The 24,107-nt window shown below is 39.3% G+C and overlaps 1 protein-coding gene across 5 annotated transcripts in view; it reads right to left on the reverse strand.

The window, feature by feature from the left end:
* The window catches only part of ASAP1 (ArfGAP with SH3 domain, ankyrin repeat and PH domain 1), a 329,644-nt gene that overhangs the window by 42,678 nt on the left and 262,859 nt on the right, over positions 1 to 24,107 (reverse strand). For all 5 annotated transcript variants that reach the window (XM_050940653.1, XM_050940651.1, XM_050940654.1 and 2 more), the window contains 6 exons: positions 23,278 to 23,464; positions 21,258 to 21,343; positions 16,876 to 16,991; positions 16,310 to 16,377; positions 13,435 to 13,542; positions 9,217 to 9,445 (listed from right to left, as the gene is read on the reverse strand). In XM_050940653.1, the coding sequence (XP_050796610.1) occupies positions 9,217 to 9,445; positions 13,435 to 13,542; positions 16,310 to 16,377; positions 16,876 to 16,991; positions 21,258 to 21,343; positions 23,278 to 23,464 (794 nt within the window). The remainder of the gene's footprint in view (positions 1 to 9,216; positions 9,446 to 13,434; positions 13,543 to 16,309; positions 16,378 to 16,875; positions 16,992 to 21,257; positions 21,344 to 23,277; positions 23,465 to 24,107) is intronic.

Genomic DNA, 24,107 nt, shown 5'->3' on the forward strand with positions numbered 1-24,107 from the left:
AAATACTGGAACCCAACACCTACCTGCTCCTTACAGACTGGCTCCACGCTCTAGCACAGTCCCATGGTAGCTGTTGGAACCTTACAGCAGACAAGGAGCTAATGAGATTAGATTTGGGGGGAATGGAATTAATGGGAAATAAAGTAAGTTTAAAATCATTTATGGACTGGATGCTCCTCTAACTCTTGTTATATGGGGCACTCAGCCCATAAAATACACTAAAAATATTTGCAGATCACCTGTAATCAAATGGATGTAATGTCTAAAATGAAAAGCAAAAATATTTTCTATAAAAATAACCACACATATTAATATGGTAATTTAATAGACAAGCTCAGTGATGGCAAATTAAGAGAGTAAGGAGGATCTGAAAAGGTAAGGTGATGTGTTTTTTTCCTAAAGGTGGGGGGGGAGATGAAATCTAAAAAGCAGTACCAACACATATTTCTCTTCTTTGAGGGACAGGTAGCAGAGTCTAATTTTGTTTAGAGCCATTAAATACTAATATGAAAAACAAACAATGTTTAGGATAATTTATTGTACATTAGTAATCACTTTGAAGGTGATATTTCTATATTAGCGTTTGTTCTCAGTGTCTTACATATTAGAGTATTTGGACTTCATCTACTATCCTTCTGATCCAGCCCAACCTATTCATATAACCACTGGTAAATATGTCCATTAGCATGTACAATATGACTAGAGAGAGGCTGGTGTCTCTAGCAAGCTTAGATTGGTCTGACAGTTTTGAAAACAAAGAAACATAATAGTTTAAATTTAACATTAACTTCGCTCAACCTCATTCACACTCTTACCCCATCAGTCTGACATTTCCTGCTCTCTAATGCTAGATCATACCACCCCCTTCATAAATTTATCAAGCTCAGGATTGTAACAAATTAGTTTTTTGTACCCACTACTCATATTGGAAGGCTGTTTCACTCCTCTGACAGTTAGAAAACTTAGTTTAATTTAAAGCCTAAACTTGTGATGACCAGTTTATAAGAACATGTATCTGTCAACACCAAAGATTTACATCACTGCAACATACATAATAATGGCCATACTGGGTCAGACCAAAGGTATATTCAGCCCAGTATCCTGTCTACCGACAGTGGCCAATGACAGATGCCCCTGAGGGAGGGAACCTAACAAGTAATGATCAAGTGATTTCTCTCTTGCCATCCCTCTCCACCCTCTGACAAACAGAGGCTAGGGACACCATTCCTTACCCATCCTGGCTAACAGCCATTAATGGACTTAACCTCCATGACTTTATCTAGTTCTCTTTTAAACCTTGTTATAGTCCTAGCCTTCACAACTCCTCAGGCAAGGAGTTCCACAGGTTGACTGTGCACTGTGTGAAGAAGAACTTCCTTTTATTTGTTTTAAACCTGCTGCCCTCTAATTTCATTTGGTGGCTCCTTCTTCTTATATTATGGGAACAAGTAAATAACTCTTCCTTATTCACTTTCTCTACATCACTCATGATTTTATATACCTCTAGCATATCCTCCCTTAGTCTCCTCTTTTCCAAGCTGGAAAGTCCTAGCCTCTTTAATTTCTCCTCATATGGGACCCATTCCAAACCCTTAATCATTTTAGTTGCCCTTTTCTGAACTTTTTCTAATGCCAATATATCTCTTTTGAGATGAGACCACATCTGTACGCAGTATTCAAGATGTGGGCGTATCATGGATTTATATAAGTGCAATAAGATATACTCCATCTTATTCTCTATCCCTTTTTAAATGATTCCTTACATCCTGTTTGCTTTTTAGACTGCCGCTGTACACTACATGGACGTCTTCAGAGAACTATCCACGATGACTCCAAGATCTCTCTCCTGATTAGTTGTAGCTAAATTAGCCCCCATCAGATTGTACGTACAGTTGGGGTTATTTTTTCCAATGTGCATTACTTTACATTTATCCACGTTAAATTTCATTTGCCATTTTGTTCCCCAATCACTTAGTTTTGTGAGATCTTCTTGAAGTTCTTCACAGTCTGCATTGGTCTTAACTATCTTGAGCAGTTTAGTATCATCTGCAAACTTTGCCACCTCACTGTTTACCCCTTTCTCCAGACCATTTATGAATAAGTGGAATAGGATTGGTCCTAGGACTGACCCTTGGGGAACACCACTAGTTACCCCTCTCCATTCTGAGAATTTACCATTCATTCCTACCCTTTGTTGCCTGTCTTTTAACCAGTTCTCAATCCATGAAAGGACCTTCCCTTTTATCCCACGACAACTTAATTTACGTAAGAGCCTTTGGTGAGGGATTTTGTCAAAGGCTTTCTGGAAATCTAAGTACACTAAGTCCACTGGATCCCCCTTGTCCACATGTTTGTTGAACCCTTCAAAGAACTCTAATAGATTAATAAGACATGATTTCCCTTTACAGAAACGATGTTGACTTTTGTGCATTCTTCTGTGTGTCTGACAATTTTATTCTTTATTATTGTTTCAACTAACTTGCCTGGTACTGACGTTAGACTTAATGGTCTGTAAGTGCCGGGATCACCTCTAGAGCCCCTTTAAAATATTGGTGCTACATTAGCTATCTTCCAGTCAATGGGTACAGACACTGATTTAAAGGACAGGTTACAAACCATAATTAATAGTTCCACAATTTCACATTTGAGTCTTTCAGAACTCTTGGATGAATGCCATCTGGTCCCAGTGACTTGTTACTGTTAAGTTTATCAATTAATTCCAAAACCTCCTCTAGTGACACTTCAATCTGTGACAATTCCTCAGATTTGTCACCTACAAAGGACAGCTCAGGTTTGGGAATCTCCTCAACATCCTCAGCCGTGAAGATTGAAGCAAAATTTTTTTTAGTTTCTCTGCAATGACTTTATCGTCTTTAAGTGCTCCTTTAGTATCTTGATCGTCCTGGGGCCTCACCGATTGTTTAGCAGGCTTCCTGCTTCTGATGTACTTAAAAAACATTTTGTTATTACCTTTGGAGTTTTTGGCTAGCCATTCTTCAAACTCCTTTTTGGCATTTCTTATTACATTTTTACACTTAATTTGGCAGTGTTTATGCTCCTTTTTGTTTACCTCATTAGGATTTGACTTCCACTTTTTAAAAGATGCCTTTTTATCTCTGTCATAAACAGATAGCTAAGGGTTAATGTCTCTTTCACCTGAAGCCCCTGACCAGAGGACCAATCAGGAAACCAGATTTTTTCAACTTTGGGTGGAGGGAATTTTGTGTCTGAGGTCTTTGTTTTTCTGCTCTCTCTGGCAGTTTGTGGCTTGCATCTTAAGCAAGAAACCATTAAGGTGCTATTAACAGTCTTTTGTCACACAATAGCACTCCCATTGAGAGTCATTACCAGCACTATATATATGCAAATAAAGTGGTTTTTCAGGTTTACTTAACATTAGGGAAAAAGGATTATTTCCCTTTGTTGTGAGACTCAAGGGATTTGGGTCTTGGGGTCCCCAGGGAAGGTTTTTCAGGGGGACCAGACTGCCCCAAAACACTCTAATTTTTTGGGTGGTGGCAGCAGGTACCAGGTCCAAGCTGGTAACTAAGCTTGGAGGTTTTCATGCTAACCCCCCCTCCCACCAATTCCCTGGTGAGTACAGACTCAATTTCCCTGAAGTAAAGAAAAACTTCAACAGGTCTTAAAAGAAAGCTTTATATAAAAAGAAAGAAAAATACATACAAATGGTCTCTCTGTATTAAGGTGACAAAATACAGGGTCAATTGCTTAAAAGAATATTGAATAAACAGCCTTATTCAAAAAGAATACAAATCAAAGCACTCCAGCACTTATATTCATGCAAATACCAAAGAAAAAAAACCATATAACTTACTATCTGATCTCTTTGTCCTTACACTTAGAAACAGAAGATTAGAAAACAAAAACTACTTCTCCAAAGCTCAGAGAAAGCAGGCAGACAGAAAACAAAGACCTCAGACACAAAATTCCCTCAACCCAAAGTTGAAAAAATCTGGTTTCCTGATTGGTCCTCTGGTCAGGTGCTTCAGGTGAAAGAGACATTAACCCTTAGCTATCTGTTTATGACAATCTCTCACTGCTTCTTTTACATGGTTGTTAAGCCACGGTGGCTCTTTTTTAGTTTTTACTGTGTTTTTTAATTTGAGGTATACATTTAAGTTGGGCCTGTATTATGGTGTCTTTGAAAAGTGTCCATGCAGCTTGCAGGAATTTCACTCCAGTAACTGTACCTTTTAATTTCTGTTTAACTAACCTCCTCATTTTTGCATAGTTCCCCTTTCTGAAATTAAATGCCACAGTGTTGGGCCGCTGAGGTGTTCTTCCCACCACAGGAATGTTAAATGTTATTATATTATGGTCACTATTTCCAAGCGGTCCTGTTATAGTTACCTCTTGGACCAGATCCTGTGCTCCACTCAGGACTAAATCAAGAACTGCCTCTCCCCTTGTGGGTTCCCGTACCAGCTGCTCCAAAAAGCAGTCATTTAAAGTATCAAGAAATTTTGTCTCTGCATTTCGTCCTGAGGTGACATGTACCCAGTCAATATGGGGATAATTGAAATCCCCCACTATTATCGAGTTCTTTATTTTGATAGCCTCTCTAATCTCCCTTAGCATTTCATCATCACTATCACTGTCCTGGTCAGATGGTCAATAATAGATCCCTACTGTTATATTCTTATTAGAGCATGGAATTACTATCCATAGAGATTCTATGGAACATGTGGATTCATTTAAGATTTTTATTTCATTTGATTCTACATTTTCTTTCACATATAGTGCCACTCCCCTTTCACCCCCCATATGACCTTGTTCTGTCCTTCTGATATATTTCATACCCTGGAATGATTGTGTCCCATTGATTGTCCCCACTCAACCAGGTTTCTGTGATACCTATTATATCAATATCCTCCTTTAACACAAGGCACTCTAGTTCACCCATCTTATTATTTAGACTTCTAGCATTTGTGTACAAACACTTTAAAAACTTGTCCCTGTTTATTTGTCTGCTCTTTTCTGATGTGTCAGATTCTTTTTTATGTGAATGTTTCTAATGTGATCTGGCCCATACTTTATTCTCTTCCCTCCTCTCCTCCTGACTAGAACTTAGAGAATCTCTATCAGTAGTCTCTCCTCTAAGAAAAGTCTCTGTCTGATTCACGTGCTCCACTGCAGCTATCAGCTTTCCCCCATCTCTTAGTTTAAAAACTGCTCTGCAACCTTTTAAATGTTAACTGCCTGCAGTCTGGATCCACTTTGTGAGATCTTGTACTCAAATACTCTTTGTCATGCTGAGGACTTAGTTGGTTTGGAGGAAAAATTATCTAGGTTCCTCTGGAAACTTCCGCTCCAGATTTTCCCCTCTGCCAGAGTAATAGTTACTTCCTGAACACCCTTGGTGTTGGTAGCAGCCACTGGATTGCTATGCTCGCTTCAACAATGAGAGCTGAGGCCACTCTGCAATCTCAGCTAGTAATTTCTCTAACAATTCCCCCGATAGCTCCCCACCAACAAGTTTGCATGCACAACATAACCATTTAGGATGAAGCTATTCATGGATAAAACACAGCTTCCTTGTAGCCACCAAAATGGAATCCATTACTCAACAAAAAGCACATTAAGGATCTGACCAGGACAGAACTTGTGATGTCTTACTCTAAGCTAGGGTCATACCTTTAGACAATATGCCACTTTTTTGCCACAAAGAGGGCATTCCTTGCTAAATGTATGAAGAACCTGTGATCCGAAAGGCTATAGCTGAGGTTTGAAATTGCAGTGCATTGTCATCATTCCTATGGTCTATCGGTCTTTTGGAAAGAAGTCCCCTTCTGAAGATGTGACTATGTTTTTGACTGGTGGAGCTACTGTTGCACCACTTTAGGCTCCTCAAATTTATAAAATTTCTTTGATATAAACATTTTAGATTAACGTTTGGTTTAATCAGGTGCCCCCATTTGGCTCTTATGAGGCCTCAAAGGAGGCATTAACAGGAAAGCTTGTATCTAATAATGTTTGAAGGCCATAATAATATATGGAGATATACCTATCTCATAGAACTGGAAGGGACTTTAAAAGGTCATAGAGTCCAGTCCCCTGCCTTCACTAGCAGGACCAAGTACTGTCCCTCACAGTTTTTTTTTGTCTCAGATCCCTAAATGGCTCCCTCAAGGATTGAACTCACAATCCTGGGTTTAGCAGGCCCATGCTCAAACCACTGAACTATCCTTCCCCTGGAGGTGAAGATATGTAATTAATATTAATGAGTTCCTTGCAAGCCACTGACTGACATCCTGTCCTGAAAAAATCTTGTAGGTTGGCAGTATGTTTTTGTTGTTTTCCCCGGGCTGTTTACAGAAGGAAGGTAGTACATTATTCATTCTGACATAGGATCGCACAACAGAGAAGGTTATTGGTACATATACCTCAATTGTGGAAGTAGCTTGCTAGATGTCCCTGGAAGGTTAAATGGGTGCTGCCTGCTCCCCAGGCTGGCTAGCATCCAAGTATTGTACTAGGTTGCTCCTACTAGGATTCTTTTGAAAATGAGAAGGGATTTTTCATTTACATCCCTGTAAAACCATGATGGTGCAGTTTTGTGGGGAACCTCTGTTCTGGTCACAGACTGCTTGAAGTGCTCCTAGGGCTTTAATGTGGAGCGGTTGAGAGAGAGAATCTTTCCTCCCTTTCAGAGTCTGACCCTCTTTCCCTGGCAGAGCAGGGCTCAATCCCAATTAGGCTTCAGTCTGAGGCAGAACTGCACAGGAGGAACACAGGCTTCTCTGCATGTCCAGAGGGCATGGTGGAGTGGCAGTGATCATGCTAAAGAAGACTGTGAAAGAAACTCTGTGTATGACAAAAGCCCCAGCAAACACTCCCTCAGGAAGAGAAGACGGGGAAGAGGAGGCTAACCCCATATTTCTTCCCCATTTGTTCATTACTAATAGTAATCACTGCCTTGTGAAGGACACATTTGCTTCTGTCTTTCTGGGAGTCTATGGGATTTGTAGGACTTACCTCGAGTACCATGAGAATCCCAATTCATAGTGGGAGCAAGGAGAGCTGTATAGGAGCCCTGCTTCTTTTCCCAGGGAGTTGAGGATCCACTTCACTATGGGGGAGGGACTCTGGATCCTTTCAGGATTTTTCGCACTCCAGTTCAGGTCTGTTACAAGATTTATCTCCTAAGCTAACCAGATAGCTTTCTCCTCATTCTTAGACTCTCTCCCCAAAAGCTCAGAAGCTCCTGATCAGGCTTTTCTGTGTTGTAGTTGCAAGACACTGGGACAGGGTTGGGACTCGTCCTGCTGGTCTGACTCTGAGCCCCATGCTCTAGTAATGCAATGGTCAGCTGGCTGCCAACTGGCAGGTCATAACTCACCCTCTGTAGATCTTATAAGTGCTGGCTCATGTAAGGAACACTGCTTAGATTTAAGTCTGGTGTTTTTAGGGCAGCTCTACAGAGGAGTCTAGCAGGAGGTGCTGCAGTAGCAGATCCAGGTGGTTGAAACCACTCTGCTGCTATTCATCTCATTGAGGGGAGGAGGGAGATAAGTCAAAACTGCATGAAAAATAATAATAATAAAGGCTTTAAAACAAAATGGTTTGGAGAAACTAAACTACCAGCTTGCTCCATCACCGGAGGCAGAAAATCTGGTGGCTTCAGCTTTACGGTGGGGCTTAGTCCTGGAGCCTCCAGCAACAACAATGGACTACCTCCGAATTCCACAGTAGGGGGAGCATTAGCCCATGAATAATGGATCAAGACAGAAGCTGTGTAACGGACCGGCAAGGCTAGTTAGGCAGTCAATTGGCAACTTTCCTATATTTTAAAAAAACCAAAACAACCTAGGAAACACTAAAATCATCAATACATGACTAACGCTGCCTTTGGAACAGTATTTCCCAAGCATGGTATCTGAATCATGCAACTGGTGTTCTATAAAGCGAACAGAGACTACTGCGTCCAGTGTCACACTGTACATTTTAATGAGATATTTTCTTTATTCCTTTTGAAAATTGAAAGTAAGAGCCAAGAAAATGAAATGCAAATAGTTATGTAACAGCTTTGTAACTCAAGGGGGCAAATTCACGTAAGGCTTTTAGCCTCACATTATTCTGTTAGCCACTAAGCACATTTTACATAAGCCTAATTTAAAAACAAATAAAAATCAAAATAAACAAACAAAAACAGTTTGTCTCTGTATAAGCTGCAGGAAAGAAAAAAAGAAAATTTGATGGTAGCAAAGCTTCAAGATTAGATTTAAGTGAATTACAGAAAACTAGCAATTATATTCCATAGTTGAACAGCCCACTCCAAACCATAATGTTATGAATATGGTATAAATGGATTGACAAACTATTAACATCTCTTATAGCAACAATACATCAGGTATGAAAAAATCTTCAGGACTAATATAGTTGTAAGAGACTCTCTTCCCTTTTAAACACTATTATAAAATGTATTATTTCATCACAAAAAAGGCAACATTAAATATCTCATGGCTTTACATTAAGTGCACATGATGCTGATTACACAACTTTAGCACAAACCCGTACTACTTCTTCATAGATAATCCTACAAAACCAAGCGGTTGTTTCACTCAGTGAAGACCTGGGGCCTCTTGCTCAGTTTTTCAGTGAATATGCGGTTTGCTGGACACCTGGTGCAGGGCTTAGGACCTTCCCTTCCACTCCATTAGTGCTCAGCAGAGCCATTCTAGCAGCTCCACATGTGGAAAGTCTTGTATGATAAGTGGGGACCTCATCAGCCTGCTCATGGTCTGGCTATCTTCTCTGCCAGAAGCTGCACAGCATTTTAACCTGAAGCATCACTCATTAGTTACCAAGACATACCAGATTTGAGATTTTGGTTTGGGTTCATGTCTAGTACGTACTATTAAAATAATGGGTTTAAATAGAAAGCATAACATGAGCAGAATTAGTTTTATATAGAATGAATTAGCTGCTTTTTAGAAAACAAAATTGTAGTACATATTCGTTATTCTTAACAATTCATGTCGGATGCAACTTAAATACAAATCTACTGTAAACTTTTCATTTCAGCACTGTAAAATGCAAGCTTTCAGTATGTGAACTTAATCAGATTAAAAAGCATTATACAAAATGAAGGAAAAACACACTAAATCTTGAAAGAACACAAAGTGTTCAGGTTGGTTACGATAACCATCGAACAATCATTTTTGGTTTCCATCACATTTTTGCGAACAGACTTACCTTTGCCAGCATTTCTAGGAGGGAGAGGAGGAGCATCTGCTGTTGGAGAAGCCGGAGAATCTGTGCTTGTAGAGACAAAAATCTGATTTGTAAAGGCTCCATAGGACAGTCTTTGTTTGTCTCTAGGAGTGCTAAATCCTGGCAGAGTCATTTTGTCTTGGGGGGAAAGACTGGAAGAGTGACAAAAGCTCTGGGGTCTTGGAGAACGTTCTTTCTTTATAGGACTAGGCTAAGAAAAGAGAGAAAAATTACATTATAGCAGGGATTTAGTATAGGAGGGACAATATATTCAAAATATAAACATTTTGGAGTCCAGCAATTCTCAGCTTTGTTATCTTTTTTACAATACTATACAAAATGTGAATGCCACTGTGTGTATATATATACAGGAAGGATATGTGTGTGTGTCTATATGATTAAATACAGATAAAATATTTGTATGATTACAACAGAACTAGTTCCTGATATACATATAAACAGATACCAATATGGCTTCCTTGCTTATTGGTTAGATAACTTCAGCTCATCCCCTTAAAGTATCCTCATTCGTGAAACTCCCACTTCTTTCACATAAATTAATGGCTGTGGCTTTAGCAGATTAACATTTACAAGTTGTAATTACATTACTGGCACTGAAAACTATATATATGTAGTGCTATACAGTTATGCTATTCACCTCGCTTGGCTTTTAACAAATTATTATTTAGGAGGTAACAGTAAATCTTCAGTTTGAATTGCACTTAAAATCCTGGCCCAATTGAAGTCAAGGGGGAAGACTGCCAGTGGGACCAGGATATTAAGTTAAAATTACATATGATGCTAGAATGAATTATAAATGCATAGAGAAATAAAGGAATAACTTTTCAGGCAAACAAGTTTCACATGCTTCCTGCAGTAGCCATTTACAAGATGCTATATTTTCTTTTCCCAATATATGTGTCATTTTCTATTTTGAAGATCCCTAAGGTCTCCATTTTTGGTAATAATGGGGCAACTTCCAACATTTTTAGTGAATTTCTCCTCATATCTGAGTGAGGTAGGGAAGTACTATTATCCCCATTTTACAGATGGGGAACAGAGCACCCAGAGCAATTAAGTAACTTAGCTAAGATCACACAGGATGTCTGTGGGAGAGCACAGAATTGAAACCTGGTCTCCCAAGACCCAGACTAGCACTCTAACCACTAGAAAATCCTTCCTTTTGCCCTGAATTTGGTTCTTTCATCCTTCCTTTTCCCAGAACTGTGCAACACAGTTCTTGAAAAACAAACAAGTCTGTTGATGCAACAAGTAAAAACAAATTATGGATTTGTAGAAAGTTTATTTAACATAAAAAGTTCATCTTTTGTGAATTAAAAAACCCTAAACTATCTCAATTTGGAGGGGAAAAATCAGCATGAAAAAGGACAACTATATTGATTTAATTAAATTCATTTTCTTCTGGTGGCTAAAATTAAAACTGAAAGTAAAAATGGGCAACTTCTGTTTTTAATTACATACATGCATTTTACATTAAAGATATGTCCCATCTTCAATGGGCATATTTTAACATCTATGAATAAACATTTTAATGAAAGAAGAAATGGTTACCTACCTTTCTGTAACTGTTGTTCTTCGAGATGTGTTTCACATGTCCATTCTACTGAAAATGTGTGTGTGCCTCATACACAGTTGTCAGAACTGTGGTACTCGTCCGGTAGCTCAGGCACCCTCTGTCACCACAGAGCTGTCCTTGCCACCAGTTTACCCTTCTCTATCACAAGAGTGAACTGCCTGGAGTCCTCCAGTAGCTGTCTTTAAATGCTGTGATGTTTTATAGACTCATAGACTTTAAGGCCAGAAGAATCCACCATGATCATCTACTCTGACCTTCTGCACACTGAAGGCCATAGAACCTCACTCACCCACTCCTATAATAGACTCAGAACCTCTGGCTGCGTTACTAAAAAGGCTTCAAATCATGGTTTAGAGACTTCAAGTTACAGAGAATCCACCTTTTACACTTGTTTAACCCTGAAAGTGACCTGTGCCCCATTCTGTAGGGGAAGGCCAAAAAATCCCAGGATCCCTGCCAGGGGAAAATTCCTTCCTGACCCCAAATATGGCAATCAGTTAGATCCTGAGCATATGGGCAAGACCCATCAGCCAAACAACTGGGAAAGAACTCTCTGTAGTAACTCAGCACCCTCACCATTTAGTGTCTCATCATACCATCACAGCCCTGCTGGAGATATTTGCCACTAGTAGCTGCAGATTGACTACATGCCATCGTAGGCAGTCTAATCATACCATCCCCTCCATAAACTTATTAAGCTAAGTCAAGCCAGTTAGCTTTTTTTGCTCCCACTGCTCCCCATAAGGTGAAGTCATAGCGATACAGGAGAGCTTGCTGGTTAGTAATTCTAAGCAATAGGCCTCCTGTCAAATAAAGTTTACAATCAAACAAATTCAGCCTCTGATTCATTACTCTTTGCTGCCTCTTTCACTCATTAGCTAGTGCCACAACCAAAGATTGGGAGCAGGTGAAATCAGATGTTCAAAACCCTTAAAAGGACATAGTGTCTCTATTCTGCCTGTTTAGCCATAGGCAGGAGGGAAGAAGGGGTCTGTCAAAGTTTTTTAACTGGCTCCAGAATTGCTTCATTAATTGGAATTGCCACTCTGGAGGGCTCCCACAGACACTAATATGTTCACTAGCTTGTGGTATTTTTCATGGACTGCTTCCACTTGACTGTCTAAAACCAAGGCTGCCCTTTTAAGCAGTCCTTAGTAAGCATGGTAATTCTCTGGTTGTGGAGAATCACTCACCATCTCTACAACATAACTGGGTGATGAGGAAGAAGACGCACCAGCAGAACACAGTGTAATGCTGAGGGAATGGCTGATCTGCCTCTTGCAGTGGAGGTGCTATCTGAGCAATTTCCATTTGCTCAGTACCGCTCCTGTTACTGGGCACCAGAAACCATTGTCTGTGGTGCTGACGATCTCTGTGCATCCTCAAGGAAGTCAACCAGACAGGTGAAGAGAGGACTTAACAGGAGGGAGGGACACCTCACCTTCTAGAATGGCCACTGACATGGTGGTGGGCCCCATGGTTATGCAGGCCATTGCAGGCCATATGACAAATATTCCCCCTTCGCAGTAGAGGAACACTCCAGAGAATGCTTCTCCTCAGCGTCCCTCTCAGAATTCTTGCTTCTAGCTGGCCTCAGTACCAAAGGTCTTGCTGTATGAGGTACTATGTCCTTGGAAGATCTGTCTCTTCTTCATTTCCGGAGACACAGAATGTAGCACCGAAGTCATCTCAGGAGACACACTGCGTACTGATGGTGCTGTGCTCAGCGTCTGACAGTTCCCATAGAGGGTGAAGTGTCACTTCTGTAAGGAGACACTTGGTTCTTGCTGCTCTATCTTTTTTTAGAGCTAGGTTTAAACCCCCTATGTGACACTTGTCACTGATATGGGACTCCTCCAAACATTTTAGGCAGCTAGGATGTGGGTAGGGTGATATGTCCCAATATTATCTGGACCATACTGATATTAGGGGCTTTGTCTTATATATGCGACCTATTACACCCCGTCCCAATTTTTCGCACTTGCTATCTGGTCACCCTAGGTGTGGGTCACCAACCAGCATCAGTTTGGCTTACAACAGGCAGTATTTGAATGACAGAGAGTGAAGCATGGTTCTAGCATCAGTCCTGGGCCTGAGAATCAAATTTGGTCCAAAAGGACCTAAAAACTGAAACTTAAGACTAGCATGAACTATAGACTATATCTAACTAACTACTAAATGAGAAATAGACTACATACAGAGTGAGGGAAATAAACTTGTGATAGCAAGACTAGGAGCAATCCAACAACTGTTACTGGTGGTAAGAAGGAACTGGGGAGGGTTGGGGGTGGCTCCACATTCTTACATAGCATGCAGTGGCACGTGGCAACAGAAGGTGCACAAGCTACCCTGATGAGTACTGCTGAGGGAAAAAGTTTTCTGACAACTGTGCACAGAGTATCGTACAGTGGAATGCAGATGTGCAATTACCCGAAAAACTGGGACAGGATACAGATTTCAGCATTAGTTTCAAATGGCTAAGTAGCAACTATTGAATTTCATATTAAATTTAAATTAAAAATATTTTCTTACATTACCACAAAACTAGCCAACTTTGAGAACTTCTTGGAAACCCATGTCAGTCATTCAAAATTCACTTTTACCTTGTCATCTAAATCATCATCACTTTCATCAATTTCTTCCTGTCGAAGGTTCCACTCATACTCTACATGTACATGTGGATTTAGCTTCCCTGCCTTGGCTTGGGAAAGCTGAAAAGCAAAAATGTAACAGTATCAAAATGCTTATTGTTTCGTCAATCTCTGCTTCCTATTCCAAAAAGTGTACAGTAAGAATTTTTAATTTTTAATATTTAAGAGTTTGAACAAATGGCAAAAAACCACTTAGTTTTAAACCCTTCTCCCTTCTCCAAAATTAAAATCATAAGGCCAAAGAAACAAAAACATCCACATAAACATTTAAATCAAATTTTCTTTAAAGCACTTATTAACCCATGGGAGTTGTAACATTTAATTTAAACATGCTAATACTTTTAACACAACAGAATGTCTGTATAAAGCAGCATACATCTGGAGAGTTTCTCTAAAAAACAATTTGCCCTTTTCTGCACAGCTTTTCAGGTCAAACTATTAGAGAATACTAGTTATTTTTGTGTGTGCCATTTGTGGTGCCATCTATGGAAGAGTGGGAAGAAAGGAGCAAAGTAAATTTATAAACTGACACTTTCCTGTCTATGTACTTAGCTGGTCCCCATCACCGTTGTATCAAAGTACTTCTTAAGACCAATATGAAGTTGTCATATCCTCCCCCCAGCACACTACCCCCTACACATGGAATGTCCTCCGAACTCCTGCTGGCCAGTGTATATGACTCACTCAAACCCCCCGCAGAGGCCCATATCTTCTGTGCTGACCTTTAAAAAGCAGTTTATTGAAATTATGGGGGAGAATAATAAAACTTCTTATCTACTGCCTCATACTTCCCACTATATATGTGTGTGTGTTCTTTCACTTATTTCATATTGTAAGCTCTTTGGTGTTGAGGCTGTCTTGCATCATACAACACCAAACACAATGTCAGACCTAAACAACATAAACAACAATTTGTATATTTACAAAGCACTGCACAGAAGTTAGGACATCTTACTTAATTTAACTTAATGGAAATCTACCCAAAGAAAGTTTACCCATTGATTTATCTTCATCAGCACAAATACTTTGACACCATAACTTTTTTACTTCCTATATAGTTTACATAGATATTAAGTGTAGCCATTTCCTTTAAACTGTAAACTTAGTCCCACTGTCAGTTTTCAAAGAAAGAATTTTTTTCTCTTCCCCGAATATGCAAAAATATAAAAACACATGAAATCATCAGTCTTATTTTTAATTAGCCATGACAGTCTGAGTAGGTACTTGCAGGATTTCAATTACAATAATAAGCAAATGTAGTGCTGATTAGTTAGATCTTTGACTTTAAAGAGTCATTAATGGCATCAAAAACTTTGTACTGTCAAACTGCCTCAAGTCAACAGTTTAGTATACCTGATGGTTTATTGCTAAGGTTTTCATAGAAGGTACATTTATTACTACACAAAACCATTGTATACACAGTCAAAAAGTTAGCAGCCAGACCTCACAATGCTGTTGTGCAGTAGCTCTTCTTTTAATGGATAATGTGTCTGCAGCACCAGAAAAAGCAAGAGCACTAGAGTAGCAGAAGTGATAGAATCTACCAGATGACTCAGGCTCACTGAGCTCAGGTTAAGGGGATGTTTAATTGCTGTGTAGACATTTGGGCTCAGGCTGCTGTCTAGGCTCTGGGATCCTTTCACCTCGCAGGATCCTATAACCCAAGCTCCAGCCCAAACCCAGACATGTACATTGCATTTAAACAGCCCCTAAGCCCAAGCCCCAAGAGCCTGAGTCAGCTGGCACAGGTTTTTAATGGCAGTGTAGACATATCCTTAGAGGCCAGAAACATTCCAGCCAGTTTCTTTCAAAAGCAAGGAGGAAAAATTACTTACATGTTATTCTGCTTCTCTGAAAACGTCACCTTGAAGAATTCTCATTATTGGGTTTCTGGTCCAGTGGGAAATTCCCCAAGTTCTAACACTTCTGGCCCTCTCAGATACCTGTAGGTCTACTCAATGGCACTGCCCAATCAGAACTCCTGTTACGTGGCCCTGGAACATTCTGTCTGCATTTAACAAAGCAGTTCCCCTACAGGAGATGTCTAAGAGTTTTAACCATCACAGCTCCAGCTTACTTCTGTAACCCACACTGGATGTTAGTTATCCTTACTTTCACTCACTGCCACCTTAGTTTTTTGTTCTTTAGGAGCTCAATATTGATTGTTTCCATTTCTCTTTCCAGGATTCTGAAGATGGAGATGTCTAATTACTCCATTAACAAATACATTCTGTGCTCCTGGCAGCAAATCTGAGGGGAGATCCAGACCAGACAAGCCTTGATATGTGCACCATCATTTTACTGGCTTGATTTGAGGTCCTGGCAGAAAGGCTGACAGGGAGAACATGTGTCCCATGAGGTACAGTGAGGTGCAGGCACGATGTCTCAGACTGGGGAAGATGCCAGAACTGAGAAAGATGCACAGCTTCTAACCTGGATCTATAAAAGTAAGAGCTCTAGCTGTGCGGGTTAAAATAATTAAAACATTTCTTGTAGAAAGCAAGCTTCTTCACTGACTAGTCATAAAGAAACTGGCTGGAATGTTCTGAGGGTGAAGCATACCTAGCAGGGCAGAACCCTCAAGCTAAGCTACAGAAGACCCAGAGAATACTTAAAAAACCCCCACCTTAAAAGCAAGGTAATTTCCAGCCTGGATATAGGAAATCCAGAGTCAGACTCCTGCATAGACAGTATCTTTAGAAAAAGAAACTTCTCTTCTTTAATTTGAGACATTATTTAATTTTAAATATTTTAATAATTTCTGATTTATCTTAATTCTGCAAATGTTTTGAGATGTTGGGTGCTTAAAAAACAGTCTTTTTCTTACCAGTTCTTCACACTGAGTAGCTTTCAGTCTCTTTGCTATGTCCAGAGCTGTCTCTCCAGCTTGGTTTACTATAAAATAAGTTAAAAAGCGGAATAATTTTATATATACATTATGCTGTAAAACCTCTCTGGAACCATATATTAACTTGCAATTCTTCGAAAGAAAATATTTGAAAAAAATTATTTGAAGCCAATTTCCTAGCTGAATTCCTCTAATAATATAATAATTGGAGATATACCAATCTCTTAGAGCTGGAAGGGACCTTGAAAGGTCATTGAGTCCTGCCCCCTGCCTTCACTAGCAGGACCAACTTTTGCCCCAGCTTCCTAAGTAGCCCCCTTAAGGATTGAACTCACAAACCCTGGGTTTAGCAGGCTGATGCTCAAACCACTGAGCTATCCCTCTCTCAGTCTTCTTGATAGGGCATTTGGGTCATAGATATGTACTTAACACAATTTTCATTTTTGCTTGGTAAATCAGTGTTTACACACTGGTATACAAATAAAACTGGTTAAACTCATATTATAGGAACAAAAATTTCAAGTATCACATATTAGCGAGCTTACCTATATCAATAGTTGGCTTGCCTCTCAAAAGCAATTTCAAACATTCAGGTTTATTATATATACTGCAGTAGTGTAGAACTGTATTCCCCAATGCAGTTTGTTTATCCAGGTTTCCACTAAAAAAAGTAAAGAAAAAGATGAGGAAAAAAAAATCACATACATGTTCCGCCCCCAATTTGTCATCTGTATAGTGTATTTTATTATGGACAACATACATAACTTCTTCAAAGCAAAAGTGTATTTCAACAAGTAACTCCCCTTTTCAGTCTAACAGTAACTCTTGTTCTGCCTCTGCATTACTTTCAGTGAAATATATTGTGGGAGTTGTGTGCCTAGGCAGGTGGCTCTGGAACCTTTTTTGAACAGTATCTGAAAGTTATAGAGTATGCATGTTTTCTCTGCGCCAACATTCCATAGCCCAAGGGTATGTGCCCTGCTCCTTATACAGGTATCTTAAGTTCCTCTCTATTCACCATCAAGAGTGGTCAAACCCAACTCCTCTTTCTCAGTCATGTTAAACTATCAAATCTAACTTTGTATCTTAACAAGCACTTTGTATTTAGGGCTCTATCAAATTCATGGCTGTGAAAAACACATCATGGACCGTGAAAACTGATTTCTTCCATGAAATATGGTGCCCAGCCGAGGACTCTTACCCTACGGAGGGCTCCAGCTGTTAGTCCCAGCGGGCATGGGGAGGGATGAGTCTTCCTCTTCCCCTGCAGGGGCCGCTCCTGGGGTGGGTCAGACCCACCTCCAGGAAACTCCCCCAACTGCAGGAAGCTCCGCAGTTCCAGCTATCACCTCCTCCCGGTGGAGGGAGAGGCTGTGGCTCCTTGAGCTGTCACCTGCCCCCACTGGAGCAGGAGATTCCTGAGAAAACTGGACATACGGTAATCCACCCTCCAAACCCTGCCACCCTCACTTCTGTGCTGCTGCTGGTGGTACTGGCTTTAGAGCTGGCACCCGGCCAGTAGCCTTCCTCTTTGGCTGCCCAGCTCTGAAGACAGCAGAGCAGAAGGGTGATAATCCCACGACCATCCTATAATAGCCTTGTCTCCCCCCTTCCCCAACAGCCTTTTGAGTTGAGACTCCAAGAGTTACAACGCCATGAAATTGCAGATGTAAACATGTGGAAAAGTGAAATTTTTACTAATTTTAAAAGCCTCTGGCCATGAAATTGACCAAAATTAACAGTGAATTTGGTGGGGCCCTATTTATATTGTTAAATTTAGTTTAGTTGGAAAGTCACAGCATTTCTTTTTTTCTTTTTGGCCATTCCATTCCATTTCTGGTAGTTTTGTGTCACCTTGCACCTTGTCAAAAGTGATGATCTTGTTTGAAAACAAGGTTTGATATATGTCCCTCTTTTCCTGTGATCTTCCCACATATTTTTATCTGAGAGTGTTAAGCCTGATGGTGGCATACCATACCCTTACTGCGACTCTGACAATGTCAAAAAGAGAAAATCTTCATTAATGCATTGTAAAGCCACTGAAGATTTTACATGTCAGAAGACTGACTTTTTTTTGGAATTTGGCTCCCTTGTGCGTATGTTGTATTTTTTATTACTGTCTGCTCCACACAATGACTAGAATAGAATCCTCATCTCAAGCTGGGAGACCTGCACGTTAGCCTTTGCGCTGCAGCAGCCTTTATTACTGCTGTGTCTAGCCTGGACAGCTGAGTCCACCACATAATCAGAACATGAAGCAGCAGAGAGGCTTCAAACATCCTTATTGGAAGGGATAAGAAAACTAATCCTCATTCTCATGAGTCTTAGGGCTGGTCTACACTACGGGGGAAAATCGATCTTAGATACACAACTTCAGCTACGTGAATAACATAGCTGAAGTCGAAGTATCTAAGATCGAATTACTCACTGTCCTCACGGCGCGGGATCAATGTCCGCGGCTCCCCCTGTCGATTCCGCAACTCCGTTCGGGTTGGTGGAGTTATGGAATCGATATAAGCGCGTTCGGGGATCAATATATCGCGTCTAGATGAGATGTGATATATCGATCCCCAAGCAATCGATTGCTACCCGCCGATACGGCAGGTAGAGAAGACGTACCCTTAGAGGTAGCAGGAAGAATAAGCAGGAGTCATCAATGACCAGACCTCTTTCAGAGGCTCTCCTTTTCTTTTGCTGGAAGCCCTTGCCTGAAAACAGGGACTTGGAATGAAAGTGTCTACTGATACTGTGTCACTAGCATGACAGGATAATACTCTTCACCATTTCTGGACGTTTGAGTTTTAACATGTATATTTATGAAAATCAAAGAACAGCCTCAGGGCAGATCTACACTACTGCATAAGTTGATCTAACTTATGTCTCTCCCTCCCCACCTCGCCGAGTGATGCAAGTTTTGCGCTGTGCACACCGGAACTATATTGGCAGGAGATGCCCTCCCTCCGACATAGCATCTGCTTCTCACTGAGGTGGAGTAATTATGCCAATGGGAGAGTGGTCTTCTGTTGGCATAGCGCATCTTCACCAGCGGCACAGCTGCACTGATGCAGCTAAGCCAATGTAGATCTATAGTGTACACTTGCCCGCAGAAAATTATAAATGATTAGAAGACAAATATATAAGGTGGCTGACCAGTGTTGTTCATAACAAAGAACCAGTGGCTGGCTCTTTTTGTTGGAGAAGTGCACTCCAATTTTGAGTTTAACATGACATAAAGAGTGACAACTGACAAAAAAAATCTGGCTATGTAGATAAAAACACTGACATAAAAGATCATCAAGTGAAGATTTCATAACTAAGAAGAATCACTTTAACTAATCACTGTGCAAAGTATCAAACCATCTGCAAAAACCAATAATGATAATTTGCATTTTTAAAGCATTTTCCAATTGATGGTCTCAAAGTGCTTTGCAAACATTAATAAATTAACCCTTAAAACACTTCTGCAAATGTAGGCAAGTAACATTTATTCCATTTGACAGATGAGAGAAGTGAAGAGTCAGAAAGGCTGAGTGACTTGCTTGGGGACACATAACAAGTCAACAAGAGATCTAGAAATGGAACCCATTTCTGACTTCAAGTCCTGTGCTTTAACCACAAGACTAAGTTTCCTCTCTTATACAGACTATATGAAGTGTGAAATAGGTACATGAGTTACTGGAAAGGGGAAGGGAAAACATGTATAATTCAGACTGCATTCTGAAGGTTAACCGGAAACATCAGCTGTGTTAGAAAAAATAGGCTGTGATGAGCCTACTGATCATCTTCTAGCCCTTAATTACTGCTACTGTGCTAAACCCACAATTTGACAAGACAGCAGCAGCTCTTTGTTTTCTTCACTCAACAGGAAATCATTAAGTGACATAGGATCTATTTAGTCAGCTCGCTGCACACACTGTGAAATCTCATATCAGAAATAATCATGCTGCATTGTATATGAATTGATTTTATTTCCTTTAGAACGTGCATTTTCACTAAGTTTTTCTTGCCCATCATCACATCCTCTCTACACCATAAAATATCTCAACCACCATTGATAGGTTGAGAACTTGCTACTTAACACTGCTATGCCATCTACAGCAGAACCTCAGATTTACGAATACCAGAGTTACAAACTGATCAGTCAACCACACACCTCATTTGGAACTGGAAGTACATAATCAAGTAGCAGAGACAAAAAAAACTGTTTCTGTGTTTGTTTCATTTAAATTAAGATGGTTAAAAGCAGCATTTTTCTTATGCATAGTAAAGTTTCAAAGCTGTATTAAATAAATGTTCAGTTATAAACTTTTGAAAGAACAACCATAACATATTGTTCAGCGTTATGAACATTTCAGAGTTACAAACAATCTCCATTCCTGCAGTGTTCATAACTTTGAGTTTCTACTGTATTCATATTTTCCATAGTTTTAAACCTACTTTTATTAAAATGTCCATCTTTTCCTAGGTTAATGTAATTCTTTTAGATCTCATTTTCTGAGAGAAAAAAATGTCTATACCTTTGTTTTCACTGTCTTGCTTTCCTTGAATTATTCTATCCTCAATTTTGGAAGCTTTCTTGCCATCTCTTTTCCACATTATCTATTTGCATTGATTTTCCTTTGTCATAGAAGTTCCCTCAGTGTTTTCTCTTTTTTCCCCCCTACTCGATTATATAGTCTCTCTTTTCCTACATACTTCATGTACCTAATGTTCATATTCTTATTTTTTTTCCCTTTTTTATTGCTTTACAACACAAAGGTCAACTCAAGTTAGTAATTCTATTCAGATGCAACATCAAACATATACTAAGTAGTATGATCATTAATAAAAACAAACACTATACAAACCAATGTAAATGATGAGAATGATTTTGAATTGATACATTTGTCATTAAAGTTATTCTGGTTAATAAGTGAGCAATCCATACCAGTTTTGTACAAGGAAGTCAACCAGATGAAGAGAGGTTGGGTCAGCAGTCCGGACTGCTAAATGAAGTGCTGTTTCACCTGGCTCCTAAACATATGAAAAAAATGTACAAGATTAAAGACTTTTGATTCTCTTCTCTGCAAAGATTATCACAGTTAATCTCCTGCTGAAATATACTTCAATCACTTATATTTGTATTAAATAGTTAAATAGAGAAACTGTTATGACAGCTATGACGCTAACAGCTTTTGTTTCTCACTCCTTATGGGTGCTTCATTTCCCAGGAAGTAGTATCACCCTCTCCAACCAGCTTTCCTTTTGTATCAAGTTTGGTCTAACGATTGTGCACAATCCTGAAAACACTAGTAATCATTACTCCTAGTAACAACTGCAATTAGTCCCTTCTAGCAGGAATATGTCCTCCTTCTCAGTAAGAACTTGTAATACTGGGTCCTTAGACTGTAAGCATCTTCTGGGTAGGGAATCACATGCCTGTAAAACTATGCACAACAAATTGTGATACTGGTGAAAGAATTATGATTGATAATGGCAAAATATATAAAGACAATAATAGAAGCCAAAATTTTCAAATACGAGTGCATAAATTTAGAGTCTAAATCAAAGCATTCTGATTTTCAAAGGAACTGAGCACTCAATTCTCATTGAATTCGACAGGAGCTGCGATTGTTCAGGACTTCTGAAAAAAAATCAGCCATTTTCCTATTGAAGAAAACAATGTTAATAGAAATATTGTATCATGATCAGCACTTAAGAAAAGAGAATTGCTGTTTCATTGTATACAACACACACAGACACTTGCATGTATTAATGCTACCACATGACATTTCTTAAGAATATTGTGCATTCACGTTAGTCGCTTTAAAAGGAATACACCTTGCAAGAATTCTGTTATTTTAATAGGGTGTAGTGTAGCTGCGCCTGGAATGTAGACCAGGTCATCAACTTGCTAGTCTTTTGTAATGTATTTATCAGACTGCTCTCTGAACATAACAACAGACACTCCTAACATTTAAACTATAGTATAGAAAGAAAGAGAAAATATGTCATCATTATTTATTATTTCTTTTCCAGTAGTGTCCAGAAGCAGCAGTCAGGATCAAGACCTCTTTCTACTGGGCACATTACAAACATATAAAGATAATCTCTGCTCCAAAGAGTTTACAGTCTAGATAGGGAAAAAATGCAACTATTGAGTGTTGACAATTTCAGTAATAGGAACACCAAGTTGCACATACTAGCTATTTGCGTAAGCTACAGGCTTCATGATTTTTTTTTTAAATACACATAAAATAAAGATTTTGATGGATCTGTACTAAGCTATCTGCTGAGCCATTATAATTAAGTATCTTACTGTGAGCATCACAGAAGAGGTGATTTTTGAGAAGTGATCTGAAGGAGAAAAGATTAATGGCTTTGTGAATAGATTCAGGGAGGGCATTCAGTGCACATGGAGCAGCAAAGAAGGTGCTTAACATGAATGCTGGAGGCTGCCATTATTCTCAGAGTAGACGTATCAGTTCACAACATGACACAGTCTGATAAAAAAAAAAGTAGGTAGGTAAGAAGAAGCTGAATTGTGAACAGCCTTGAAGTTAAGAACCAGAAGTTTGTGTCTGATGTGAAGAAAGGTAACCTGTTGGAGGAACTCAAAAAGGGGACACACATCAAAAACAACTGATTAGGGAAAAATGTGGATGCCCCTGAGTACAACACTCAGATCTGGTCACCACATTATTTACCTTTCAGACTTTTAAAATGTACTAGACTATTCTTTGAGCACAAATACGAACATTCATAACAAATCTTTTAAACTGTACAGGAGAAGGCAAGAGAAAATATACTGACATAAGGATAAGCCAGATCAGCTAAGATATTTTTCATCTATGATTCTAATAAACATCATTCACCCATGCACTTATAAGTTATATCACTATTTTAATGGATGGCTTCCAAAAATAATGTTCTTAACTTACTCAATATTGTTTATCGGATAAGCTTACCTGTCCAGGCTCTAACAGTGGCTCCATTAGCTCTACCCCCTCTGCATAGACTTGAATTAGTGCAAGTAAATCCCTGGATCTGACAGCCTCAAGTAGTTCATTCAGTTTAGCTGCTGCAGATGCACAAGTCTTTCTAGAAAACTTATGATCTACATACTTAGCAGTGATATATTCTTTACGTGCAGTCCTGGGGGGAAAAAAACAGAACTTGGTCTAGAATTCTGAGCAAAAGGGATCTCAAATGGACTGATAATTTAAGCTTAAAATCAGAACTCAGCTTGCTTAAACTGCAAAGTGAGGACTGACTATTTTATATATAATAATTTAATCACTATGCATGTGGCACACTATTTGCAAAAAAGAGATGCAAAATGAAGTAAACAAGCATCTTACAGTATCCTGCCTTTTCAATAATACATGAGGTACAGCCTTTAATTTGGGAAATCAGTTTAATTCAAAACTGAAGATGCAGAAGACAATTTTCATAATAGGAAGATACATGCAAGATGCATCAATCTGTTCAATTTTTCTTCATAATTTTTCTTGTAAAGGGGATTTTCATAATATGAAAAATATAAGCTCCAGGGAACAGAACATGATAATCTAACAGATTTTTGCCATTACTATTTCTGTGATTCTCTTTGTTAAAAACAAGGGTTTTCACCTTTCTGACCATCATCTACTTGCTTTATAGTCACTGAACTGATGATATAAAACTAAGTTTATAACAATTAATTTAAGGCAATTGAAATGTATTGTAAACAGAAGATTATGACTTCACTGCATAATCAAGGAGAACAAGGGTTGAGAAGAAATTTCTTTTTCAAACT

The sequence above is a fragment of the Gopherus flavomarginatus genome, chromosome 2, assembly GCF_025201925.1.
Source record: "Gopherus flavomarginatus isolate rGopFla2 chromosome 2, rGopFla2.mat.asm, whole genome shotgun sequence".
In the NCBI taxonomy this organism is placed as follows: Eukaryota; Metazoa; Chordata; order Testudines; family Testudinidae; genus Gopherus; species Gopherus flavomarginatus.